The sequence below is a fragment of the Rana temporaria genome, chromosome 3 (genome assembly GCF_905171775.1).
Source record: "Rana temporaria chromosome 3, aRanTem1.1, whole genome shotgun sequence".
NCBI lineage: Eukaryota > Metazoa > Chordata > Amphibia > Anura > Ranidae > Rana > Rana temporaria.
In genome coordinates, this window is record NC_053491.1 from 487,521,307 (window position 1) to 487,548,105 (window position 26,799).

At 48.0% G+C, this 26,799-nt stretch overlaps 1 protein-coding gene across 2 annotated transcripts in view; it reads right to left on the bottom strand.

The window, feature by feature from the left end:
• Positions 1-26,799, bottom strand: part of LOC120933746 (C-type lectin domain family 10 member A-like) — a 49,419-nt gene that overhangs the window by 10,399 nt on the left and 12,221 nt on the right. The window contains exons 4-8 of one of the 2 annotated variants that reach the window (XM_040347119.1): positions 23,169-23,207; positions 21,332-21,403; positions 17,455-17,493; positions 5,327-5,401; positions 229-380 (exon numbers count right to left, since the gene is read on the bottom strand). In XM_040347119.1, the coding sequence (XP_040203053.1) occupies positions 229-380; positions 5,327-5,401; positions 17,455-17,493; positions 21,332-21,403; positions 23,169-23,207 (377 nt within the window). The remainder of the gene's footprint in view (positions 1-228; positions 381-5,326; positions 5,402-17,454; positions 17,494-21,331; positions 21,404-23,168; positions 23,208-26,799) is intronic. The other variant, XM_040347120.1, reaches the window with a different exon arrangement.

Below are 26,799 nucleotides of genomic sequence, written 5' to 3' on the forward strand. Positions count from 1 at the left end.
CCCCCCGAGTCGCCCCCGAAGTCGTACAAGAACCTTTTTCTAAGTCGGAGCGACTTGCGTCGCTACTATTAGAACGGTTCTATTGCATAGAATGGAATGCGACTCGTCAGGCGGCTGAGCCCCAGTGTGAACCGGCTCTGAAAGCATAATAATAAAATACTGTTGGGAGTAAAGTGACCTGACAGTGGGACTATTACAATGGGAAGTATCTATCTGTTTATTACATACCATCTCTTCCTTGCCATTAATGACCACCAGGTGGGCCTGCCTGTCCTCACAGTCTTTTTTGGAGGCGTTCCATGTTTTCCCATTGGAAGACAAGTAGTAACAGCTGAGTCCATAATTTATCCATCCCTCACTGCATAATGGATCAGAGGAGCCTGAGGGAGCAAAAAGAGGATTAGGTGCGTGACGCTGGATTGTTATGGTTATAGACGGACAGTTCAGCCAAGATGGTAAAATTATAATAAAAGGAAATCGGGCACAGCAGGCAGATATATATTTTATGTCAAATAAAAAATAAAAAACTCTGGAGGTGAGATTTTTAAGGCGACGAAAATTCAACCTAAAAAAATCATAAAAATATAAATGTATTACATAATATAAATACAATCAGAATATCATGATGAACAGAGTTAAAAATATGAATAGGATTCAAAGTAGAGATGTAACAATGATACTGTCCGTCATCGAATACACACCACCAGACCAACTGATGACAAGTACATTCGGATAATCCGACGCGTTTCAAACGTAGAACATTCTTCTTCAAGGAATATTAAAGTATCAAATCTATAATGAATCAAAATACAAATTGATATTAAACATCTAGAAACCAAGCGATCGCATTCCCACATCCTTTAAATGTGAGCAAGATAGTGACTCACTTTTCCTTTTAAATCATATGTACCGAACATCTATGGATGCATTTCCCACAATGTCCCAAGGCAAAGGTGCTTTTTGGGGTGAACATGTTGGTGGTAACAGGGGGCCCCTCTAATTGCCTTGGGCCTGAAGGCCTTTCCTGGACCACATTTTCTTTGGGGTTCCTTTCCTTCTATTTATAGGTAAGTGATTAGTTATATGCATCCAGTCCTGGACATTTTTGGATAGTTGACCTCCCCCCCCCTTTTTTTTTATGTTTTTTTTCTTTATTCATATTTCCCCTTTTCCCATGTCTCTCTTTTGATACAGCGGGTGTCGATTCACTTCATTTATTTAAACGCCAGTAATTGGATGATATCTATCCTGCCCACCTATAGGATTTGGGGATGAGGAATATATTAAATACAGGGGATGGAAAATAAGCACCTTCAACTGGGGACATTGTGGGAAATGCATCCATAGATGTTCGGTACATATGATTTAAAAGGAAAAGTGAGTCACTATCTTGTTCACATTTTAACCACTTGCCCATCGTAAAATAACATCATGTTTTTGAAGAGGGATATCTCGGTAACGGCAGCAGCTGCTGCCACAACCGAGATATCTATCTCTTCAGTGGGTGGTTCTGTCAATGATAACGGCAGTCTCCGTGGTGGATTCGCCGCGAGATCGCCGTTTTTCGGTGGCGGGAGAGGGGCCCCCCCTCCCGCCGCTCTCCCGCGCCCTCCATCGCTTACCGTCGGTAGCGGTGGAGGAGATCGGGTCTGTTCGGCAGCTGACTGGGGGTGCGAGTGTTGGAAAAATGTCCTTCACCCGTCCCCATAGCTCTGCTGGGCGGAAGTGACGTCAAAACGTCAGTCCCGCCCAGCGTCTTAAAGAAACATTTTTCTTTGTCATTTGAAAAAATGACAGTTTCATTTTTTTTTTCTTTTTTTGCATTTAAGTCTAAATATGAGATCTGAGGTCTTTTTGACCCCAGATCTCATATATAAGAGGACTTGTTATGCTTTTTTCTATTACAAGGGATGTTTACATTCATTGTAATAGGAATAAAAGTGATCATTTTTTTTATTTCAGTGTAAAAAATTATAAACGAAATAAAAATAAATAAGAAAACCAAAAAAAAATGTTTTTAAAGTGCCCCGCCCCGACGAGCTCAGAAGCAAACGCATACGTGAGTAGCGCCCGCATATGAAAACTGTGTTTAAACCACACAAGTGAGGTATCGGCACGATCGTTAGAGCGAGAGCAATAATTCTAGCCCTAGACCTCCTCTGTAACTCAAAAAATGCAACCTGTAGAATTTTTTAAACGTCGCCTATCGAGATTTTTAAGGGTAAAAGTTTGACGCCATGCCACGATTTTGGCGCAATTTTTAAGAGTGACATGTTGGGTATCATTTTACTCGGCGTAACATTATCTTTCACAAAATATAAAAAAATATGGCAAAATTTATTGATGTCTTATTTTTTAATTAAAAAAGTGATTTTTTTTCCAAAAAAAGTGCGCTTGTAAGACCGCTGCTCAAATACGGTGTGTCAAAAAGTATTGCAATGACTGCCATTTTATTCCCTAGGATGTCTGCTAAAAAAAATATATATAATGTTTGGGGGTTCTGATTAATTTTCTAGCAAAAAAATTGTGATTTTTACATGAAGGAGAGAAGTGCCAGAATAGGCCCGGTGGGCAAGGGGTTAAGGATGTGGGAATGTGATTGCTTGGTTTCTAGATGTTCAATATCAATTTGTATTTTGATTCATTATAGATTTAATATTCCTTGAAGAAGAATGTTCTACATTTGAAACGCGTCGGATTATCCGCCTGTACTTGTCATCAGTTGGTCTGGTGGTGTGTATTCGATGACGGACAGTATCATTGTTACATCTCTACTTTGAATCCTATTCATATTTTTAACTCTGTTCATCATGATATTTTGATTGTATTTATATGATGTAATACATTTATATTTTTATGATTTTTTGAGTAGAATTTTCGTTGCCTTAAAAATCTCACCTCCAGAGGTTTTTTCTATTTTTCACTATATTCAGGGATGATGGCAACCACATGCCCCTTTACATGAGTTGGTCTCTTTCTTTCAACATATATTTTATGGGGGCAATAGGGGTCTACTCTACTACATGCCAACATCCCTTTATCACTGACATTTTTTTAAATTTCCCTTAATGGGATTTTCATCGGCAACTTATCATCACAACACATACAGTTGCAATAAAAAGTATGTGAACCCTTTTGGAACGATATGGATTTCTGCACAAATTGGTCATAAAATGTGATCTGATCTTCATCTAAGTCACAACAATAGACAATCACAGTTTGCTTAAACGAATAACACATGTAGCGCCCCCTTACTTTCAGCATGGGCACTACGCTAAAGTTAGTGGGGAATGGGAGAGTTACTTTGCTCCTATTCACAATTTATTTAAATTGTGACTTCTGTCATTCCAGAAACATCCACTGGGTCAGTCTGTGCTCAAGGGATGCGTTGCCATCCCTGGCCAGCAGTTGGCACCAGTGGGGTTCTGGCAGAGTGAGTTTTTCCTCAGCAGCCAATTAGAGGAGTTTTTCCCTCGCAAGGCATGCTGGGGAAGGGTATATCTGTGACAGGTGTCATGTGTTCTAAAGTCTTCGTGGGGTCCCGGTTCCAGGTGCGGCATCCACCTTCAGGGTGTGCGCATCCATGGACCCCGCCAGCGCGGCCCACCTGGCCAAAATTGCAGGCTACACAAAACCCCATCCGGAGGTAAAATGGGACTGCAGAAATCTACTGGGTTCCCGGTTCTATTGAGAGGATTCCAGGCTAGGTGCCGTCCGATTCGGGAATCTGGTGACCGGAATGCTGACAGTACGCTTTGCTGTCACCCGGTGACCTATGCTAAAAAATCCACTGGGAGGATTTGCTCTGTTCATCCATTTAGCTCACCTAAAGTAATTGGCCCGTGGCAGAGGTCCTAGAGCCAGGTCTGTGAGAGAGACCTGTTCCTCCCAGAAAATCCTAAGTGACGCTTCGGCTGCCAGGCTTGTGAGAGGGTTCTGTCCGGGGGCACTTTACCCACTCCGTCTGAGAGTGGCGACGAGTTATAACTTGGTACTCTATTGAGCAAGGGCTGCTCAATTAATATCCAGGCCTGATACCACAAGGTTCTTCTTTTCTTTCATCAACCTGTTCTTCCCACTTAATGTTGATGTTGGCCGTGTTGGCCTGGAAATAAAGCATTGGAAAACCTTTATTCACGGCCTGGACATTCGCTCACTGTTTTGGCTCACTGCTATCACCCCTAGACACACTGCAGGGTAACTTAATACGCCGATCCAAAAACAATCAGCGGCTCCTTCAGGGATAGCACTACACACACAAAGAATTAAATGGCACCATGTTTTTATTGAACACACCATGTAAACATTCACAGTGCATGTAGAAAAGGATTAGATTCCATGAGATATCCGATCGTGTGTACAGGGCTTAAGAGTTCCCTTCACTGGAACTAAGGGGCCAAGTCCAACCCCTGGAAAACAACCCCCCACCATAATCCCCCCCTCCACCAAATGATTGCCGGCCAGTCAAGTTCCTCCACCCCAAACTCACTCATCCATGTCTTTATGGACTCTCACTTAGAAGAGGCTCAGCTTACATTTACACTGGAGTTGCAGCATTGGGATGTACAGTGGAACCTCAGATTACGAGCATGATCCGTTCCAGGAGAATGCTCGTAATCCAAAGTACTTGCATATCAAAGCGAGTTTCCCCATTGAAGTCAATGGAAACGAAAATAATTTGTTCCGCGTTGACTTCAATGGGATGCAATACCACATGGGGCCAGAGGTGGGGGCACCGGAGAGCCTCGTAAACGGCCGAAAAGGCCCGAGGACAGCTTGGCTGACCTCGGCAAACTTTGGAAAGTCTCCGTTCCTGAGCCTTTCCGATGTTTGCCGAGGTCAGCCGAACTGTCCTTGGGCCTTTCCGTGCATTTCTGAATGACGCTGATCGTCTGATCGGCGCCATTCGGCTCTGGCACCCCCCCACCTCAGGCCAAACACGGTACTGCACCCTGCTTTGGCCTGAATCCTGTTTGTTTTGCGAGACAACACTCGCAAACCGAGTAAGGATTTTTAGAAGTACAGCGCTCGTATTGCGAAACGCTTGTTAAGCGTTTTACTCGCAATCCGAGGTTCCACTGTAATTGTTGTAAGATGAGGATCATCCCACATAACCCCCACGATACAGGGATCCAAATATTTTCAGGTGAAATATTTTAGGACATTTTTTCTGATCCCTTTTTGTGATGTAAAACTTTCAATTCTATCTATAAAATAAATTATTGGTGTTTTTATCTTTCTCCGGACTTACAAAGGTGCGGCCCTCAGTAGATGTATTGTGGATCCTTGGAGAATTTTTGGAGGAAATAGTTTAAGATAAACTTACTTTTCATTTTCTGGAGATCTTCTGCCACTTTCCCCAAAAATCCCAAAATCCGCTGAATGTCGCTGGAAAAATAAGCTGAAATACACAGAATGTCAGGAGAGAGCTTTTATACCAGAGGTCTCCAAACTACAGCCCACTGCAAGATTTTATCTGGCCCACAGCTGGGGGTTAGAGGTCCCTCACACTCCTACAGTCTTCATTTATACGCATCTTCCACCCTTCCTGGTCTCCAGTTCAGGTCCCCCGGGTTGCACTCCCAGTATACTATCATTGGTTGCTAGGGCTGCTGGTGTCCTAACAACCAATCAAATGCTTGCCCCAGCATTTACAGGAGGACCATAGTTCCTCCATAGACCTGCTACACCTGCACTCCCGGGCTCTCAGGCTCCCAGTGTGTGAGGTAAGTGTGGGCTCTGATGTAAGGGGGGACTCTGTTGGGGACCCTGATGTCAATGGGGACCTTAATATAGGCAAGACTCTGATGGGGACTCTGGTGTAGGGGAGACTTCTTATGTAAAAAGGACTATATAAGGACTTCGGGAAAACTGTCCTTTAGTCCCCTTTCACACTTATATGACTTGTACCACGATTTTGGAAGGCAAAATCGTATGACAAGTCATTCTTCATGATTTTCAATGACTACCATTCATACTGGCACGACTTTAAGTCGTGCCGACTTCAAAGTAGTTCCTGCATTACTTATTTTTCTAAAGTCGGATCAAAGTCGGATTCCGTATTAACAGATCCGACTTTGGCATGCGACTTGTACAGGGCTTGTACATGAAGGGGAACTCCACTCCAATGTATTTATTTTTTTAAATGGCATGGGTTCCCCCTTCATGAGCATACCTGGCCCTTCGGTCTGGTATGGATTTAAGGGGAACCCTAATGCCGAAAAAACTGCGTGGTTTCCCCCCCAAAATCTATACCAGACCCTTATCGGAGCACCAGGCCGGCCAGTCAGGAAAGGAGTGGGGACAAGCGAGCGCCCCCCCTCCTAAGCTGTACCAGGCTGCATGCCCTCAACATGGGGGGTAGGTGCTTTGGGGCAGGGGGGGGGCCCAAAAGCACCTTGCCCCCATGTTGATGAGGACAAGGACCCCTTCCCGACAGCCCTGGCCATTGATTGTCGGGGTCTGCGGGTGGGGGGCTTATCAGAATCTGGGATCCCCTTTAATAAGGGGGCCCCCAGATCCCGGCCCCCCACCCTAGGTGAATGAGTATGGGGTACATTGTACCCTTACCCATTTACCTGGAGGAAAAGTGTAAAAAAAAATAAACACACTACACAGGTTTTTAAAATCATTTATTAGTCAGCTCCGGGGGTCTTCTTCCGACTTCCCCCCGCTCTCCGGGGGTCTTTTTCTGACTTCGGGGGTCTTCTTTCGTCTTCTCCGCTCTCTTCTTCTGCTCTCCGTGCTCCCCGGTTCTTCTCCCTCTCTCCGGTGCCTTCTTCGGGGCTGGCCGCCACTATCTTCTTTGAAGCTCTTTTACTTGCGGCGGACAGCCTGGTCTTCCTCGTCGCCTCCTTCCCACTTCTTTTCTTCCGATGTTGACTCGACGCTCCCTCCCAATGTAATTCCGGGTGTGCGGTGCGCAATGATTTATGTTGGAAGGCTGGACGGAGGCCGGCCTGTGTTTGTAGGCGGAGTCTGGGGGAGTACTTATCCTCCCTTCTCTGCCGGGTCCAGCGTCGGTCTCTTTCCTGTGGATGTGCGTCACTTCCGCCGCGACCGCCGACGTCATTTCCGGGCGCCAACCAGCGTGGAGGGAGCTGAGATCGCGGCTCCAGTGCGTCTCCAAGCCTCGAGGGCTTCAGGTATTCTGAGGGGGGGGGGGCGCGACCAGCATTGGGGACTGGCGTGCTTACATTTCACCTGTGTATTCGCCTCGTGGCAGCGGAGGGGGGCCGCCTGGCTGACAGGGGGGGCTGGCTGACGGGGGGGGCCTGGCTGACAGCTTTCATTTCAGCAGCCACAGGGGAAACCCCGGGAGCCTCACAAGGGGGGGGGGGGTATCATACATGTCGCCAGTTCTGGCCGGAGGGGCTAGGGGCCAGGGGAGGGGGGGTTCCTGATATCTGCCTGCATTTGTGTTATTCATCTGGCTTGTCATTGATGTTATTGGTTGACTGCTGACCACCCTGTGTCATGTATTCCCCATACAGATTTGCCAGTCTTGGGAGGGGGGGGGGGTAAGATCGGTCTCAGTAGTGGGGGGGGCAATTCATCATGGTCATCTGGCACGACCACGCGATTATCTCGCAACAGCCGTGCGATTTGCCTTTGATGAATGGTCATACGTTTGTCAGATAAAGACGGTCATGCGATCTGTCTGACGAAGCGGTCATACGGTTTGTCCGATGTATCGATCATGCGATTTTGTCTGATGAACAGTCATGCGATTTGGTCTGATGAACAGTCATGCGATTTGGTCTGATGAACAGTCATGCGATTTGTCTGATGAACAGTCATGCGATTTCGTCTGATAAAACAGTCATGAGATTTTGTCTGATGAAACAGCCATGCGATTTTGTCTGATGAAACAGTCATGCGATTCGTCTGATGAAACAGTCATGCGATTCGTCTGATGAAACAGTCATGCGATTTTGTCTGATGAAACAGTCAGGCGATTTGTCTGATGGGTACGGTCAGGCGATTTGTCTGACAAGATGGTAATGCGATGGGGGGGGGGGGGTAACTGCACGGTTTCCGTGCGCAAAACTACCATCCGATTTGTCTGGTCAGGACGGTCTTGCGTTTGGCTTGGCAGATCGTCATACCATTGGTCTTCAGGGATTGTCATGCAGCATGTCGGCTGTACGTGTCATAAGTCAGGTTCGGGGGAATCGCATGCGATCTGTCAATGGTAAATTGTCGTGCGGCTTTCACTGATAGGTCGGTCATCTTCAGTGTGTCGGACGTGCGGTTTTTTCATTGATCAATCGGTCATGCGTTTGCTTCAATCTTACAAGGAGGGCAGTTGCCACCTCACTGGGCATTTCGGGTGGGGGATGCGGTCGCTTTAGGGCGGCAATTTCACATCGTTACCACATTCATTTCTGTTGTCTGGTTATACATTTCTTGCGCTCATTTCTCCGTCGGTACATATGGTATTAATTCTTTCAGGTCGGATTACAGTGTCTTCCCGGTGTCAGCTGGTACGTATTTGCTCGCTTTTAGGGGTATAGTTAGTTTTTCCAGGTCCATATTGCTTTCTGGTTCTGTCACGTCTACAGTTCCGTACAGGCTGAGGGTCATTAATTGATTGTTGGACCACAATCTTCTCGCCGTACATCTCATGTCTGGTATGGCACCATCATTTCTCATTTATACATACCCACCACGCTCCTGTGGGTATCGTAGCCCTGAGTGTTCGTTTTTAATTACCTGTTGTCGCGCTGCAGGTCGCTCGGGCTCACTCATTTCACTCATTTCGTTTCATCATTTCAGGGGCGGGGTCCCGCTTGGTAGATCACGCGCTATTTCCGGCCACCTAGGCTGTCACGCATTTGGGCTGGCTGAGGGGCGAGGGCTTTCATGTTATTCTTTGAAGTTTGTCTCTTTAGATTTCGGTATGTCTCAAGTGGCTGATAGCGAGGACTTCTCGTTCGTCCCGCCTACACCGCCTCGCGGGGGTTCGGAGCTCGGAAATTCACCATCCTTGAGAAGTTGGACCGTACCCAGACTCATGGCTGAACTCCGCCGCAAAGGCATTCCTTTCCCCTCTTCGGCTAGGAAAGCAGAACTGTTTAGGCTATGCTTCCCACCCCTGTCACAATCATCTCCCGCCACCAGCGCTGAGCATGCGACGGTGCATAACGCATTGGTACAGGTCCATGCGCTGCTAAACACACTGGCTACCTCCATGGTCCAGTTGCAGGAAAGGATGGAGGTGATGGAGGCCCGGGCCGTGGCTAATACAGTAATACCAGCCTCTACCGTGGTGGATGCAGCATCCCCAGCGTTAGCGCTCCCAAGCCCAGCCGCAGGTAATGTCGCTACTTTCCCTTCAGCGGTACCATCTCCGTCGGCTGCCCCACCTGTGGTATCTCCAGCCCATTTCATCCCGGCCAACATCAAAAAGGACATCTTGGAGGGGAAAGATGTTAACTTGGCCTCCCTGCTCATAGCGGCTCAGGATGTGTCGGAGAACAAATCTTTTTCTTGTGGGGAGGTATCTGTAGTTCTTAAGACCAAAGACCCCAGGCTGAGTCGAAAACTCAGTGTACCGGAATTTGTGCTGGCTTTTGGTATTTTTAGGGATATCATCTGCGCTGTTAGCCCAGGTAGAAGGGAGGAGTTGGACCTTTATCTTCATAAGGTTGTGGATCTGGCCCATAAATACGGTGGCACAATTTTTTATGATTACCACCGATCCTTTGCGGCTAAGGTGGCAGCTACCTGGGCTCAGTTCCAGGTGGTGTCATGGTGGGGGGCCATTGACATGGAGCTATTTTGCAGACACTTTGCTGGTCAAAAATCCCCGGTATGTACCAGCTGCCAGTCCTCGGCTCATACCACGGCCTGGTGCTCCAATGTGGAAGCCTCCAGTCAGGTAGGGCCCTCCAGGCAGGTGGCAGGGGGGTCTGCTGGAACCCTGGGGCAGGTGGACAAATTGGGTAGACCCATACGATACCTTGGGAAAGTGCAGCTGTGTAACAACTACAATTATGCAGGTTGCAATTTCAACCAGTGTAGATTGTTGCATGTCTGCGCTAACTGCTTCAGGGCCCACCCCAAGTCCGCCTGCTTGATCAAGCCAATTAGCACAGCCTGACTAAGCCGAGTCAACGTTTCTTTGCTAGGGGATCTCCTTGAGGACCACCCAGCACCAGCAGTCAGGCAGTTTTTGCTGGAAGGGTTTTCTGCAGGGTTTCATACTGGCCTCATCACCCTGCCAACAGAAACTTTCGAGTGTAATAATTTAAGGTCTGCAGAGAACAACCCAGTGATGGTCGACGAGTTGCTTCTAGCAGAGCTGGCCAAGGGGTTCCTCATCGGCCCCTTTTCATCATCCCCCTTTTCCATGTGGAGGGTGAGCCCCATCGGGGTGGTCTCCGGCAAATTTTCTAATAAATTCCGTTTAATTTACGATTTGTCTGCGCCTCATTCCTCTCATATTCCTAGCCTCAACTCACTCATCCCCTCCGAGGAATTTTCACTAAAATATGCATCTGTTGACTTGGCTATCCAACACATCCTACAGTTGGGTAGGGGTGCTTGGCTTTCCAAAGCGGATATCACTGACGCCTTTAAACTACTTCCCATTAGTCCGGCCCTCTGGCAGTGGCATGGTATCAAATGGCGAGGGCAGTATTTTTTCGCTACCAAATTAACGTTTGGTTCAAAAAGCAGTCCGTTTTTGTTTGACACCTTTGCCCGGGCATTGCATTGGATCCTGGAGGACTACGGTAGTTGTCAAAGGGTCATTCACTACCTTGACGACTTCCTGTTGTTGGAAGACCCTGGGCGCCCACCCAGGGATCTGCAGGTGCTTACGGGTTTATTTTCAGGGTTAGACGTCCCGCTAGCAGCTCATAAAATGGAGGGCCCAGCCAAGGTCATCACCTTCTTGGGGATCACGCTGGACTCTGAGCTTATGGTCGCTAGCCTGCCCTTGGAGAAGCTGGCCAGGATTCGTCAGGTCATCCATCAGTTTGTCCGTTCCCCGGTATGTTCAAAAAGGGACTTGCAGTCTCTTTTGGGGATGCTCAACCATGCCATGAGGATCATTCCTCAGGGCAGGGCGTTTGTGTCCAGGTTACTGGCTGTGCTTCCCCAGGGTCAGGATTCGGACTCCCCGGTCAGGTTGCCAAGGGATGCCCAAGCCGATTTGATCATGTGGGATCAGTTCCTCTGTCGCTGGAATGGTATCTCCATGTTCATCCCGCAGCCTTCAGAGAATTCCCCTCGAGTTTTTTCAGATGCTGCCGCTTCGGTCGGGTTTTCCGCCATCTTTGGTCAGCAATGGTTAGCTAGTCGCTGGCCCCCAGAGGTGTCCCATCTGCCAAAATTTGCTCTCACTTCTGCATTGTTTGAGATTTACCCGATCATGGCGGCGGCAGTCACTTGGGGCCCTGGCTGGGCAGGTAAGTCAGTCATATTCTTTACGGATAATTTGGCTACAGCCAGAATTATCAATAAAGGCAGGTCAGGATCCCTTTTGATCATGTCATTTATGCGCAAGCTGACTTGGCTGGGCTTGTCGTATAAATTTCATTTCCAGGGGGAGTTTATTAGGGGAGATCAGAACGGTGCAGCAGATGCCTTATCTCGGCTCAACATGCCACAATTTTTCTTTCAGCATCCGGCAGCAGATCGGACGGGCCAGCCAATTCCCCCCTTTGCACTGTTGGTCATGGATTAAGTTTTTTCCGGTCTCAGGCGGTCGAGCTGGCCAACAGGTCGTTGTCCAGGAACACGCTGAAGGCATACACCACGGGTTGGAGGGTTTTTCTCAGATTCATGTCTCTATTTCCGTGTGAGGGTCCCACAGATTCTTCATACTTCATTTCGTTCTCTGCTTATTGCCATAGTGAGCTAACCTTATCGGCCAGAACCATCAAGACATATTTGGCAGGGGTTCAGCATTTCAGGTCCCTACAAGTGCCGGACAGGCCGTCCATTTTTGCTGCTCACCCTCTAAAAGCCGTGCTGAGGGGTATCCAGAGAACTCAGGGGTCCTCACGGTTATCCCGTCAACCCATTACCGGGCAGATTTTCCGCGACCTGTCGGATATTCTGTCCTCTTCCCCTTTTGGTATGGGTCCCAGCTTGGTCCTTAAAGCTGCCATCCACCTCAGTTTCTTTGGGTTCCTCCGTCCCGGGGAGGTGGCCAGAGCCAGCTGCCATGCTCCAGTTTTGCTCAGAGGGAGTCTGACCAGGTTTCCCGAGCATTACGAGCTACAGCTCCCCAACAACAAGACCAGGCAGATTGGTCAGGGGTTTGTGGTGAAGTACTATCAGACTCACAATCGCTGGTGCCCGGTTGAGGTGCTCGACTCTCTCTGCAGGGTATTCTCAAACTCACCCCGGGATAGTCCATTGCTCCCCTTTCCTGCGCATCCTATCACCGCCAAACAATTCATTGGGCACGTCAGGATTCTTCTTGCCAAACTGCATCTGAATCCAGGGCGCTTTTCCGGACATTCCTTTAGAATTGGGGCAGCGTCCGCAGCATCCAAGCAAGGGGTCCCGTCATACATCATCAAGCACATGGGTCGCTGGAGTTCCTCCTGCTATAGTAGATATATCCCTGAACCTCACTTGGAGGTGCGTAGGGCGTTTGCCACCCTGTTGGATTAAATATACTCTGTTTTCAATAAAGCTTCATTACCTATCTTGTGTCTTTTGCCCTCTTTTAGGCGTACCGTCCAGCTAGGCCAAGGCACGCCACAGGCCTTGGTGGTTGGGGTCACTACGTATTACGGGTGAAGATTCTGACTACAAGTTGGAAGGCTGGACGGAGGCCGGCCTGTGTTTGTAGGCGGAGTCTGGGGGAGTACTTATCCTCCCTTCTCTGCCGGGTCCAGCGTCGGTCTCTTTCCTGATTCCCACCCTCCCGGCCCCCCTTTTCAGGTATAGGCTTCATTATTCATTTCTCATATTCTCATATTCAGGGTATGCCCTCTTTTAGGCGTACCGTCCAGCTAGGCCAAGGCACGCCACAGGCCTTGGTGGTTGGGGTCACTACGTATTACGGGTGAAGATTCTGACTACAAATAAGCCTCTTATGACATCACAGTCCCAGCATGCTCCGGGGGGTGACGACATAAGGGGGCGGGGTAATTATGTCATCACCACCCAGAGCATGCTGGGACTGTGACGTCATTAGAGGCTTATATAAATCGTTGCGCACCGCACACCCGGCATTACAGTGGGAGGGAGCATCGAGTCAACATCGGAAGAAAAGAAGAGGGAAGAAGGCGACAAGGAAGACCAGGCTGCCCACCGCTAGTAATAGAGCTTTAAAGAAGATAGCGGCGGCCAGCCCCGAAGAAGGCACCGGAGAGTGGGAGAAGAACCGTGGAGCGCGGAGAGCAGAAGAAGAGAGCGGAGAAGACAAAAGACCCCCGATGTCAGAAGAAGACCCCCGGAGAGCGGAGAAGCTGGAAGAAGACCCCCGGAGCAGACTAATAAATGATTTTAAAAACCTGTGTAGTGTGTTTATTTTTTTGACACTTTTCCTCCAGGTGAATGGGTAGGGGTATGATGTACCCCACACTCATTCACCTAGGGTGGGGGCCGGGATCTGGGGGCCCCCTTATTAAAGGGGGCTCCCAGATTCCAATAAGCCCCCCGCCCGCAGACCCCGACTACCAACGGCCAGGGTTGTCGGGAAAGGGCCCTTGTTCTCATCAACATGGGGGCAAGGTGCTTTGGGCAAAGCACCCACCCCCCCTTGTTGAGGGCATGCCGCCTGGTACGGTTTAGGAGGGGGGCGCTCGCTCGTCCCCACCCCCTTTCCTGAACGGCCGTGCTGGTCCTCGGATAAGGGTCTGGTATGGATTTTGGGGGGGGGGGGGCGTGGGGGTTCCCCTTAAAATCCATACCAGATCGAAGGGCCCGGTATGCTCACAAAGGGGGAACCAGTGCCGGGTTTTAAAAAAAATTGGTGTGGAGTTCCCCCTAATTATTGGGGGATCAAAGTCGCGTCCCTGCTCATTGAAGTCGTACTTCAAGTTGTGGGGCAAAGTCAGATCCACAGTCGTATGACTGTCTTGTCAAAATAGCTGCAAATTTGCGGTAAAATTGGATCCTCTTCTTCTCGGGTCCCCTGCTTGTGATCCTTGCCCCTTCCTCCTGCCGAGTGCCCCCCACAGCAAGCATCTTGCCATGGGGGCACCCAAGCCGTTGCTCTGTGTGTTCATTCAGACACTGAGCCACAGCTCAGCCCTGTCCCCTCATTGGCTCACTAACTTTGATTGACAGCAGTGGGAGCCAATGGCAGAGAGTCCCCGGACAGCTGAAGGCTCTCGTGAAACATCGCTGGATCAAGATGGGGCTTTAGAACCACTTTAAGAGACTTTGATGGGACCCTGATGTAAGGGGTGTCTCTCATTGGGAATCTAATGAGTCCCAGATGCGAGCGAGGAAAAGCTGACCAACAGCTCTTCCTGTTTACATCATGATCAGCTGTGATTGGATGTAAGAGGAGACTCTGATGAGATCTAGATGTAATGGACTCTGATGGGACCCTGATGTAAAGAAGGACTCCAGTGCGGACCCTGATGTAAGGGTAGACTCTGATGTAACTGCACACATTGATAGGGACCCAGACGTAGGTGAGATTCTGATGGAAGTGAGAGTGGTGGGGCCTTATGTAAGGAGGGCATTTATGGGGACTCTGGTGTATGGGAAGAAAATGATAGGTATTCTAATGGAAGGGTAACTCTGGTGTAAGGGGAGACATTGATGTAAGGGGGACTCTGATGGGATCCCGATATAATAGGGTACTCTGATGGGGACCATAATGTAAGAATGAACTGTGATAAAGACCCCTTGTAAGGGGGAGGGGGCTCTGATGTAAAGGGGACTATAATGGGGATTCTGATGTGAGGGCAAACTCTGATGTAAGGGTGGACTTTGTTGAGGACTCTGATTGGGACCCTGATGTAAGGAAGTTCTCTGATGGGATCAAGTTTATTTATAATTTCTTTGCTTTGTTTTACTTATTCTGCATAGTGGATCATGTTCAAACCAAAACATATTCATGTAAATTATATTCATTTATTCAACTGACTTCTTGCTAACGTCCAGCTAACCTCCTGCCCCCTGGAACCTGTTCCCTCACAAATGCTACGGTCACCCTCTGGCTCTATTCTACACTCTCTAACTCACATGTTCAATCTCTCCTTCTCTTCTGGCATCTTCCCCAACTCTCTAAAACGTACACTACTTAAAAAACCCTCACTGGACCCCACCAATCTTAACAACCTATGCCCCATCTCCTTACTCCCCTTTTACTCCAAACTCCTTGAATGCCTGGTCTACAACCGACTCAGTGACCACCTCAGTGAGATAAACCTTCTTGATCCCCTTCAGTCTGGATTTCGCCCTCAACACTCCACAGGAACTGTCCTCCTAAAACTAACAAACAATCTACTAACGGCCAAAACTAATGGACACTATTCTGTACTCCTACTCTTGGACCTCTCTGCTGCCTTTGATACAGTTGACCACCCCTCCTCCTCAAAAAGCTCCATGTCTTTGATCTCCGCGACTGTACTCTATGCTGGTTCTCTTCCTACTTATCCAACCACACCTTTTAGCATTACATACAATTCCGCTTCCTCCTCTCCTCTTCTTTTCTCTGTTGGGGTCCCCTAAGGTTCTGTTCTTGGACTTCTCTGATTCTTGATCTACTGTACACCTCCTCGCTGGGTCAGCTGATAGCTTCCCATGGCTTCCAATACCACTCTATGCCGATGACACCCAAATGCATCTCTCTACCCCTCATCTCACTCCCTCAGTCTCATCACGTATCACTAATTTACTATCAGACATATATCAGCCTGAATGCCACACCACTTCCTCAAACTCAGTCTATCCAAAGCCGAGCTCATCATTTTTCCTCCCTCACGTCCCCCTTCCCCTGATCTCTCTGTCAAGATCGATGGCACAGCTATCAACCCATCCCCCCATGCAGGGCTGGACTGGGACAAAAATGTGGCCCTGGACTTCATCCAGACTGGCCCAGGGCACAACACATCAGGGCACAGGGCACATCAGGGTACAGGGCACAGCACATCAGGGCACAGCACATCAGGGTACAGGATATCAGGGCACATCAGGGGACAGGTTTCAGTACATCAGGGCATCAGGGCACAGCACATCGGGGCACAAGGCACATCGGGGAACATCAGTGCACTGGCACATCAGGGCACTGGGCACATCAGGGCACATGGCACATCTGGGCACATGGCACATCAGGGCACATGGCACATCCGGGCACATGGCACATCAGGGCATGGGGCACATGGCACATCAGGGCATAGGGCACATGGCACGGAGCACATCAGGGCACATGGCACATCAGGGAAAATTGGCACATCGGGGCATGGGGAACATCAGGGCACATGGCACATCAGGGCACATGGCACATCAGGGCACATCGGGGCATGGGCACATGGCACATCCGGGCACATGGCACATCCGGGCACATGGTACATAGCACATCAGGGCACATTAAAGCACATGGGGCACATTTGGGCACATTAAAGCACATGGGGCACATTAAAGCACATGGGGCACACCAGGGCACATTGTGGCACAATAAAGCACAGTGTTTACTAGTCATTTACTGTACTTCAAATGCAGTAGCGCAGGAAGCGTCTGTAATTAGTTCTCGTGTCACACTGCTCCCCGGCGGCCCCTCCCCTCTTCTCATCCATCCCAGATGATGTCACAAGCAAATGGGGATGGACGAAAAGAGAGGAGGGGCCTCCAGGGGGCAGCGTGACATGAGAGAGAACTTATTACAGACGCTTCCTGCGCTGCTCTGCATGCTGGCTAGATCTCGATCTACCCGTTAGGTGCCAGCTGTCGGCGATTGACAGGTAAATCGTCACGGACCTCCGATGCAAAGGCATCGGCTTACTGGGAAACTCCTGGTAGTCCCGATGGCCAGTACATGCCTGCTCCCATGCCAAAGTTCTAGGTGAAATCCTGGACTCTGATCTATCTATAACAAATTCAATTAAAAATACTAACAACAACTTACAAAGCCATTCACAACTCTTCCCCAGCTACATCACTAGGCTAGTCTCAAAATGCAAACCTAATCATTCTTTGCTCCTCCCAAGTCCTCCTGCTCTCTAGCTCTCTCATCGCCTTCTCCCATACTCACCTCCAGGACTTTTTCAGAGCCTCTCCGATCTTATGGATCTCCCTACCCCCAACCTGTCCAATTATCTCCCACTCTGCTTTTAGACGATCCCTGAAAACACTTCTCTTCAGAGAGGCCTATCCTGCCCATCCCCAACAGCTATTACCTTTTGTATCACTTGAACCTTCCTCCTAGATTGTAAGCTATAACAAGCAGGGCCCTCTGATTCCTCCTGTATTGAATTGTATTGTAACTGTACACTATTGTAATATATAGTACATTGAGCAGTAAATAATTACCAGTGATTTCATTTGTCAAATTACGCTTCACGTCGGAATCTGAGAAAGAGAGGAAAACCATCAATTAGTATAATCAGGTTTATCATTATACACCCCTCTGTACTCTACATACATTCAATCAGGACACACCCACTACCTTGCCCATCTCTTTTGGGTTCACATAGTTTTTGCTAAAGAGAAAAATCCACCGGTCTGAACTTTGATCCTAGGCATTTAGTCATGTGACCATACAGGGATTCTGGAGGAGTGGTTTCTACATGTAATGCAATGTTTCAGGACTGTTACCATTTCTGATCACCATGGAACATGGTGGACCAGGCAGTAGAAATCTTATTTGATACAAGGTCTGCTTTCAAGCTTAACTCTAGTTTAATACCAAAAAAAAAAAGCATTGCTGGATGTGTCCCTTGCAGTAATTATAGTTTGTCAGTTTTCCAGATTGAATGATGTCCAGTGTCGCTTAACCCACTTCCTGTGAACTCAGGGTGTCAAAGACCTACCCCCCGTGGGTATGCCATCCATGGGTTATCAGGAGCATGCTTCTGAGAGCAACACCTTATCATTATATGGTCTTCTCTCGGCAACATTCAAGATTCACCCAGTGCTTAGGACAGAAGAGGAACCATATGGCCAGGACCCACCTACTGCTGAGGACAGAAGAGGAACCATGCGTTCAGGACCTACCCACTGCTGGGGACTGAAGAGGAACCATGAGGTCAGGACCTACCCACTGCTGAGGACAGAAGAGGAACCATGAGGTCAGGACCTACCCACTGCTGGGGTCTGAAGAGGAACCAAGAGGTCAGAACTCACTATCTGCTGAGGACAGAAGAAGAACCATGAGGTCAGGACCTACCCACTGCTGGGGACTGAAGAGGAACCATGAGGTCAGAACTCACCCTCTGCTGAGGACAGAAGAGGAACCATGAGGTCAGGACCTACCCACTCCTGAGACCCACTGCTGAGGACAGAAGAGGAACCATGAGGTCAGGACCTACCCACTGCTGAGGACAGAAGAGGAACCACGAGGTCAGGACCTACCCACTGCTGAGACCCACTGCTGAGAAATTAAGAGGTACCATGAGGTTAGAACCCACTCTCTGCTGAGGACAAAAGAGGAACCATATGATCAGAACCTACTCTCTGCTGAGGACAGAAGAGAACCCATAAGGTTAGGACTCAACTACTGCTAAGGACAAAAGAGAACCCACAAGGTCAGGGCTCAGCTACTTCTAAGGACAGAAGAGGACCACCATGTAATGAACCCACCCACTGCTGAGGACAGACTAGGAACCTAATGTCAGGATTCACCCACTGCTAAGAATAGAAGAGAATCCATCATGTTCTGGGTCTGTGACGTCAGGACCCACCTACTGCTGAGGACAGAAGATAATACATGAGGTCAGGAACCACCCACTTTTGAGGACAGAAGACAACCCATTAGGTCAGGAATCATCTACTGATGGGAACAGAAGAGGACCCATCATGTCGCAGACCCATCATCTAAAAATTCCCCCACCCCACTGCCGAGGACAGAAGAGGACCAATGAGGTCAGGGTCCACCCACTGCCGAAGATAGAAGAGAACCTACAAGATCAGGACCCACCCACTGGTGAGGACAGAAGAGGACCCATCATGTCGCAGACCCATCATTTAAGGACCCCCCCCCCCACAGAAGAGGACCAATGAGGTCAGGACCCACCCACTGCTAAAGATAGAAGAGAACCCACAAGGCCAGGACCCACCCACTGCTGAGGAAAAAAAAGGAACTTTCATGTTATGGACTCATAACTTCAGATCCCACCATCTTCTGAGGACAGAAGAGGACCCATGAGGTCAGAACCCACCCACTGGTGAGGACAGAAGAGGATCCATCATGTCACAGACCCATCACATCGGGATCCACCCACTGCTGAGGACAGAAGAGAACCCTATCATGTTACAGAACCATGATGAAGACAGAAGAGGACCCCTGAGGTCAGAATCCACCCACTGCTGAGGACAGAAGAGGACCCATGAGGTCAGGACCCACCCTCTGCTGAGGACAGAAGAGGACCCATGAGGTCAGGACCTAGCTACTGCTGATGACAGACCCATGATGTCAGGACTCACAAACCACCCACTGGTGAGGACAGAAGAGGACCCATCATATCGCAGACCCATCATATATGGACCCCCACCCCCAGAAGAGGACCAATGAGGTCAGGACCCACCCATTGCTAAAGATAGAAGAGAACCCATGAGGTCAGGACCCATCCACTGCTGAGGACAAAAGAGGAACTATCATGTCATGGACCCATAACTTCAGGTCCCACCATCTGCTGAGGACAGAAGAGGACCCATGAGGTCAGAACCCACCTACTGTTGAGGCCAAAATAGGACCCATCACATCAGGATCCACCCAATTCTGGGGACAGAAAAGGACTCCTGGGGTCAGAATCCACCCACTGCTAAGGTCAAAAGTAACATTTCTGTCTTTGCAGATGACACCAAGCTATGCAGTGGAATAACGTCCTTACAGGATGTCTCCAATTTACAAGCCGACCTCAATGCTCTGTCTGATTGGGCGACTATGTGGCAGATGAGGTTTAATGTTGATAAATGTAAAGTTATGCACTTGGGGGCTAAGAATATGCATGCATCATACATACTAGGGGGAGTACAACTGGGGGATCTGTAGTGGAGAAGGATCTGGGGGTTTTGGTAGATCATATGCTCAATAATGGCATGCAATGCCAAGCTGCGGTTTCCAAAGCGAGCAATAATGGCATGCAATGCCAAGCTGCGGTTTCCAAAGCGAGCAAAGTCCTTTCTTGTATAAGAGAGGTATGGACTCCAGAGACAGAGATATAATTTTGCCCCCCCCCTGTACAAATCATTAGTAAGACCTCATCTGGAATATGCAGTTCAGTTTTGGCCCCAGTTCTCAGAAAAGGATATCGGGGAACTGGAGAAAGTGCAGAGAAGGGCAACCAAACTGATAAGAGGCATGGAGGAGCTCAGCTATGAGGAAAGATTAGAGGAACTGAATTTATTCACTCTTGAGAAGAGGAGAATAAGGGGGGATATGATCAACATGTACAAATATATAAGGGGTCCATATAGTGAACTTGGTGTTGACCAACACTGAGGACAAGGGGGCACTCTTTACGTCTAGAGGAAAAGAGATTTCACCCCCAAATACGGAAAGTTTTTTTTCACAGTAAGAGCTGTGAAAATGTGGAACAGACTCCCTCCAGACGTGGTTCTGTCCAGCTCAGTAGATTGCTTTAAGAAAGGCCTGGAAACTTTCCTAAATGTACATAAAATAACTGAGTACTAAGATTTGTAGGTAAAGTTGATCCAGGGTAAATCCGATTGCCTCTCGGGGGATCAGGAAGGAATTTTTTCCCCTGCTGTAGCAAATTGGATCATGCTCTGCTGGGGGTTTTTGCCTTCCTCTGGATCAACTGTGGGTATGGAGTTTGGTGTATGGGATTGTTTGTATTGTGTTTTTTATTTTGTTTGTTTATTTTTATTTTTTTGTGGTTGAACTGGATGGACTTGTGTCTTTTTTCAACCTGACTAACTATGTAACTATGTAACTATGTCAGGACCCACCCAATGCTGAGGACAGAAGAGGAACTGTAATGTCAGACCCAAGATGTCAGGACTCACAAACCACCCACTGCAGAGGACAGAAGAGGACCCGTCATGTCATGGACCTGTAATGTCATTTTTTTTGTTATTGAAATTAACCTAATTTGTTTGATATCTGGACACGTTGTTCTACACACAGACAGAGAGAGGCTTTGTGATATCTACATCCTGTTTGCACACTGTGGTGAAGGTGGTTTGATGTAAACATGTTCCAGTGATTGGAATAAGATAATCTTACTGCTTGTTGTCTGGACTTGTTCCAGGTTCCTCACAGCTCCCCGAATGCTCTGAACTTCACTGGAAAGAGAACCTGTAATGATAACAATGGTGGCTCATCTCAGATTACTGTGGATCTACACTCCAATACACCCACAGAACATTAAAAACAAGAATACACTAGAAATGGGACTTCATAGGTGCCTGATAATACAGTATACAGTTAACCGCTAATAAAATGATACAAATGTATTCACAAAATATAAAAAGTACAACGCATTAGAGCCACACAGGACTTATTTACAGATCCACAATGTATAGGCAATACAAAATCACTCGTATCACAGTATAACGTTGGCTTTCCCACCCTACTCTGAGAACATATACCTCCTTTCTTGTAGGCACATCAGATGACTTCAAGATCCTAGATGACAGTAGCAGGGTGGATCTCATCCCTTATGCCGTGCCCTTGCCTTACCTGGGTAACACATATACTAATAGAGAAAATAAATGGTAGCACGCCACAGGGGGATTAACTCTTGAAGGTTTTTTATTGTTGCCAAGCCAGACAGGTACACAGGGACATGGTTGACGCGTTTCACACTAATCACTCGTGCTTACTCATAACGGTTATGAGTAAGCACGAGTGATCAGTGTGAAACGCGTCAACCATAACCCTGTGTACCTGTCTGGCAACAATAAAGAACCTTCAAGAGTTGACCTCCCTGTAGTGTGCTTCCATTTTCTTTTCTCTTTTGGTTTCGTTGGTGACGAGCCGGGGTGAGCACCTGCAGCGGTCAATTACCCACTGATTGCCTGAGAGGTGTATACTTTAAGCCTGATTCACACCTATGCATTTTTAGTGCTTTTTGCATTTTGCAGATTTGCACCACAGAACGTGTTCCATAGGAAACCATGTTAAATGGACTGTAGTGCAAATCTGCAAAATGCAGAAAGCACCAAAACTGCATAGATGTGAATACAGCCTTAGGGTTGGATTGTTAACTAGACATGTGCATTCGTTTTCGTTAGAATGCATTTTCGTCCGAAAATCAGTTTTTTTCGTTATCGTTTTAACAAACGATAACGAAAGTGCAAGGAATGAAAACCGAAAGATCCGACATAAAAAATGCTTTATTTTCGTTTTCGTTGTGGTAAAAATTCGATATAGAGAGATTCGACATTATAGGGAAAAGATTCAACATCATAGAGAAAAGATTCGACATTGTAGAGAAAAGATTCGACACTATAGAAATAATAGATTCGACATTACAGAGAATAGATTTCGATTTATGAGAAAATAGATTCGACATTATAGAGAATAAATTCGACATTATTACTAGTCATACAACATTAGAATTCCTGTAGGCGGAATATTCGAACGGAAATGGACGATTCGGTGTAAAGAATATTTTTTGCCCATTAGACAGAAACCAACAAAGATTCGACGTTCCGGAGAATATTCTTTTGACCATTCGACAGAAACCAAGTATTATTGGATTTTCGGACGAAAGCTATTCCCCAACGAAAAACGAAATAAATCAAAACGATTTTCGGGAGTAACTAAATAAATCTATTTTCCAAACGAAAACGAAAAAACGAAACAAAATATTCCAGTCTGCACATGTCTATTGTTAACACATACACTACAAGACAAATTATTGGATGGTGGAAGGTTGCAGCTATATGGCCTCTGTCCTCCCCAAGGATCACACACTATTGTGGGACAATAGAGAGGGAGCTAATCAAATTGTATTATTTTTTATGTTAAAGGGATAATCCCTGAGACCCCTCCAAGTGTTTCACAGATCCCGAGAAAGTGGAATATATGGAACCCATTGAGATCATTATACACTCACCATTCCTCATCTGTGACATTTCCTCACCAACACTTTTATCTGAAGAGAAAATAGAAAACCATGTCAGATAAGGTTCTTCAATGTTGGAGAACTTACATCAGAAAATACAGTTTAAAATTAGATTAGATTAGTCAAGAATTTATTCATGGAGACTTAGGCCCCATACACACCATAGAATCTATCCGCAGATAAATCCCATCAAATGGGTTTCTGCGGATAGATCCTATGGTGTGTACACTCCGTCGGATATTTATCCGCAGATAAATCTCCCCTGGGATGGATTTCCAGCAGATGGATATTTGCTGACATGCTCAACAAATCCATCTGCTGGAATCCATTCCAACGGATGGATCCGCTCGTCTGTACAGACTTACCGGATCCATCCGTCCAAAGGGATTCCCCGCACGTGTCGTAATGATTTGACGCATGCGTGGAATTCCTTATATGACAGCGTCGCGCCCGTCGCCGCGTCATAATAGCGGCGACGGCGCGACACGTCATCTGCAGAGGATTTCAGCGCGGATTTCAATGCGATGGTGTGTACACGCCATCGCATAGAAATCTTCTGAAATCCTCGAGAGGATTTATCCGCGGATACGGTCCGCTGGACCGTATCTGCGGATAAATCCTCTCGTGTGTATGGGGCCTTACACTTTAAACACTTTGGGCCAGATTCAGAAAGAATGGCGTAACTTTCGGTGGGCGTAGCGCATCTCATATACGCTACGCCTCCGTAACTTAGAGAGGTGAGTACCGTATTCAAAAAAATAGCCCACAGGCGTTCATCGGAATTTGAATGAAACATGGTCTACTGGTCACATGTGTTGAATTCCTCCGAGATCCGTGCTTCATTCATTTTTATAAATGTGAGGTAGTCAACACTGTTGTGAGCTAGGCGAATGCGCTTATCGGTCACGACCCCCCCTGCTGCGCTGAACGTCCTTTCGGACAGGACACTGGATGAGGGGCAAGCCAACAGTTCCATTGCAAATATTGCAAGCTCTGGCCAGAGGTCAAGCCTGCCCACCCAGTTGTCCAGGGGTTCATCACTTCTCAGTGCGTCCACATCAGCCGTTAACCCGATGTAGTCGGACACCTGTCTTTCTAGGCGTTCCCCGATGCTGGATCCGGAGGACAGCTGTCGATGGGTCGGCTGAAAGAATGATCTCATATCATTAGTGACCAAGACATCTTCAAACCGCCCTCTTCTTGCAGGCTCTGTTGGATTGGTACCCGAAACTGTTTCTCTGTGAGTGGAAATTCCTTTGCCAGCAGACGCAAAAGCAGAATGCAGCATTTCTCGAAGCAAGGCCTGGAAGTGCTGCATTCTGAAAGCCCTCTGTGATGGTGGTAACATTTCCGCCATGTTTTGTTTGTACTGGGGGTCTAAGTACATTGCCACCCAGTACTGGCCCTTGCCCTTTATGCTTTTTATACGGGGGCCCCTCTTAAAACACTGGAGCATGAAAGCCCCATTTGCACTAAACTGGAAGCACTGTACTGGCTTGGCTCCTGCTCATCATCCAGGATAATGTCGTCCTCGTTCTCCTCCCCCATCCACAGACAACACCAGGGATCCCAGAAAGGTTTAAAGCATGCTCGTCTTTCTCCTCCTCCACCCAGGCACCATCCTCCTCTGACTCCTCTTCAGACTCCCGTTGTTGATATGTCTCAGGTGGAGTAGCCCCCCCTGGGAATTCATCCAGCGATGCGACTTCCTCATCTTCCTGCTCCTTGACGGCTTGATCAATGACACAATGCAATGCACGTTCCAGAAAGAAGGCGTAAGGTACAATGTCACTGATGGTGCCCTGGCTGCGACTGACCAGTTTGGTGATCTCATCAAATGGCTGCAGAAGTCTGCATGAGTCGCGCATGAGCAGCCACTGGCGCGGTGAAAAAAACCAAGCTCCCCAGAACCTGTCCTGCCGCAGAGTTCGTACAGGTAGTCGTTAACTGCACGTTTCTGCTGGAGCAGCCTATCAAGCATATACAATGTTGAGTTCCATTGGTCGGGCAGTCACAAATAAGACGTCTGACGGGCAGGTTGTGTCACCGCTGAATGTCAGCAAGGCGAGCCATGGCCGTGTAAGTTCTTCTGAAATGGGCCGAGATTTTTCTGGCCTGCCGCAAGACATCCTGGAGCCCAGGGTATTTGGCAACGAATCGCTGCACGACCAAGTTCAGGACGTGTGCCATGCATGGCACGTGTGTAATTTTGCCCTGTTTCAGCGCGCTCAGTAGATTGGCACCGTTGTTGCACACCACTTTACCAACTGTCAAATCGAGTGGTTTTAGCCACTGATCTGCCTGTGAACGCAAAGCTGAAAGGAGTGCAGGACCAGTGTGGCTCTTGTCTTCCAGGCACAACAGACGCAGCACAGCATGGCAACGTCTCACCTGGCATGTCGAATAGGTTCTGGGGATCTTGGGTGGCGCAGCGGAAGAGACGTTAGCATCGGAAAAGGAGGAGTCAGCCGAGGAGGAGAGGGAGGATGGAGGAGGAGGAGAAGAAGAGGCAGGCCTGCATGCAATCCGTGGCGGTAAAACCAAATCTACATGGGTGCCACGGGTTACATGCTTGACGGCCGTCAGAAGGTTCACCCAGTGGGCAGTGAAAGTTATATACCTTCCCTGCCCGTGTTTGCTAGACCACGTGTCTGTGGTCAGATGTATCTTGGCACTGACACTGTGTGCCAGAGATACATTCACTTGCTGCTGAACATGACCATATAGCTCTGGGATGCCCTTCTGTGAAAAAAATTTCCTTCCTGGGACCTTCCATTGTGGTGTTCCAATGGCCACAAATTTTCTCCACCAGTTTATATGGCAGTAGTTGGCGGGCTATCAGTTCCGACAAGCCAGCGGTCAACTGTTGGGCAAGAGGGTTATCCGGCGTCATCGTTTTTTTACGATCGAACATCTGGGCCACGGAAGCCTGCCTTTTTGCAGAAAAACATGAGGAAGGCATGATAGAAGGTAGAGTAGAGGACAATTGTGAGCATAGAGGGGGAAGGAGAAGGAGAAGGGGCTGGATGGTGAGAGCCTGGAGTGTGGCTTTGTGGGTTCTGATGGCGTTGCCCACACTGGGCTCGGTGATGGGAGACCAGGTGCCTTCTTAAGGTGGTCGTCCCTACGTGAGTGTTGGGCTTACCGCGACTTATGCGTTGACTGCAAAGGCTGCAGATGGCAACACTATTGTCAGCAGCGGACACGTTAAAAAAAGCCCACACTGCGGAGCCATGGGCCGGCATCCTGGGAGTGCCAGATGTGACCGTACATGGTTGATGGCTCGCTCCTGATACATTAGGAGTCTGCTTTGTCCCTCTGCCTCTCCTCCCTATGTGCTGGTCCACCCCTGTGGAAGGGCCTGCCTCTTCCTCTGCCTGTCATTTTTTAAATGACCCTGTGACAAAAGTCTCTAGAGAAGCGCAGTATGTGTGGAAGAAGGTATATAACAAAATCTGTCGTTTTGGGGGGCCACTGGTTTATTTCACCAGTTATGAAACTTTTTATTCAGGATTTTTTGTTAATGTGTGTAGCAGAGGAAACGCAGCGAAAGAGGCAAAAATCCAGCAGTAACCAAATACACCGCCAGTCACAATGCTGCACAATACAAATCCACTATAAT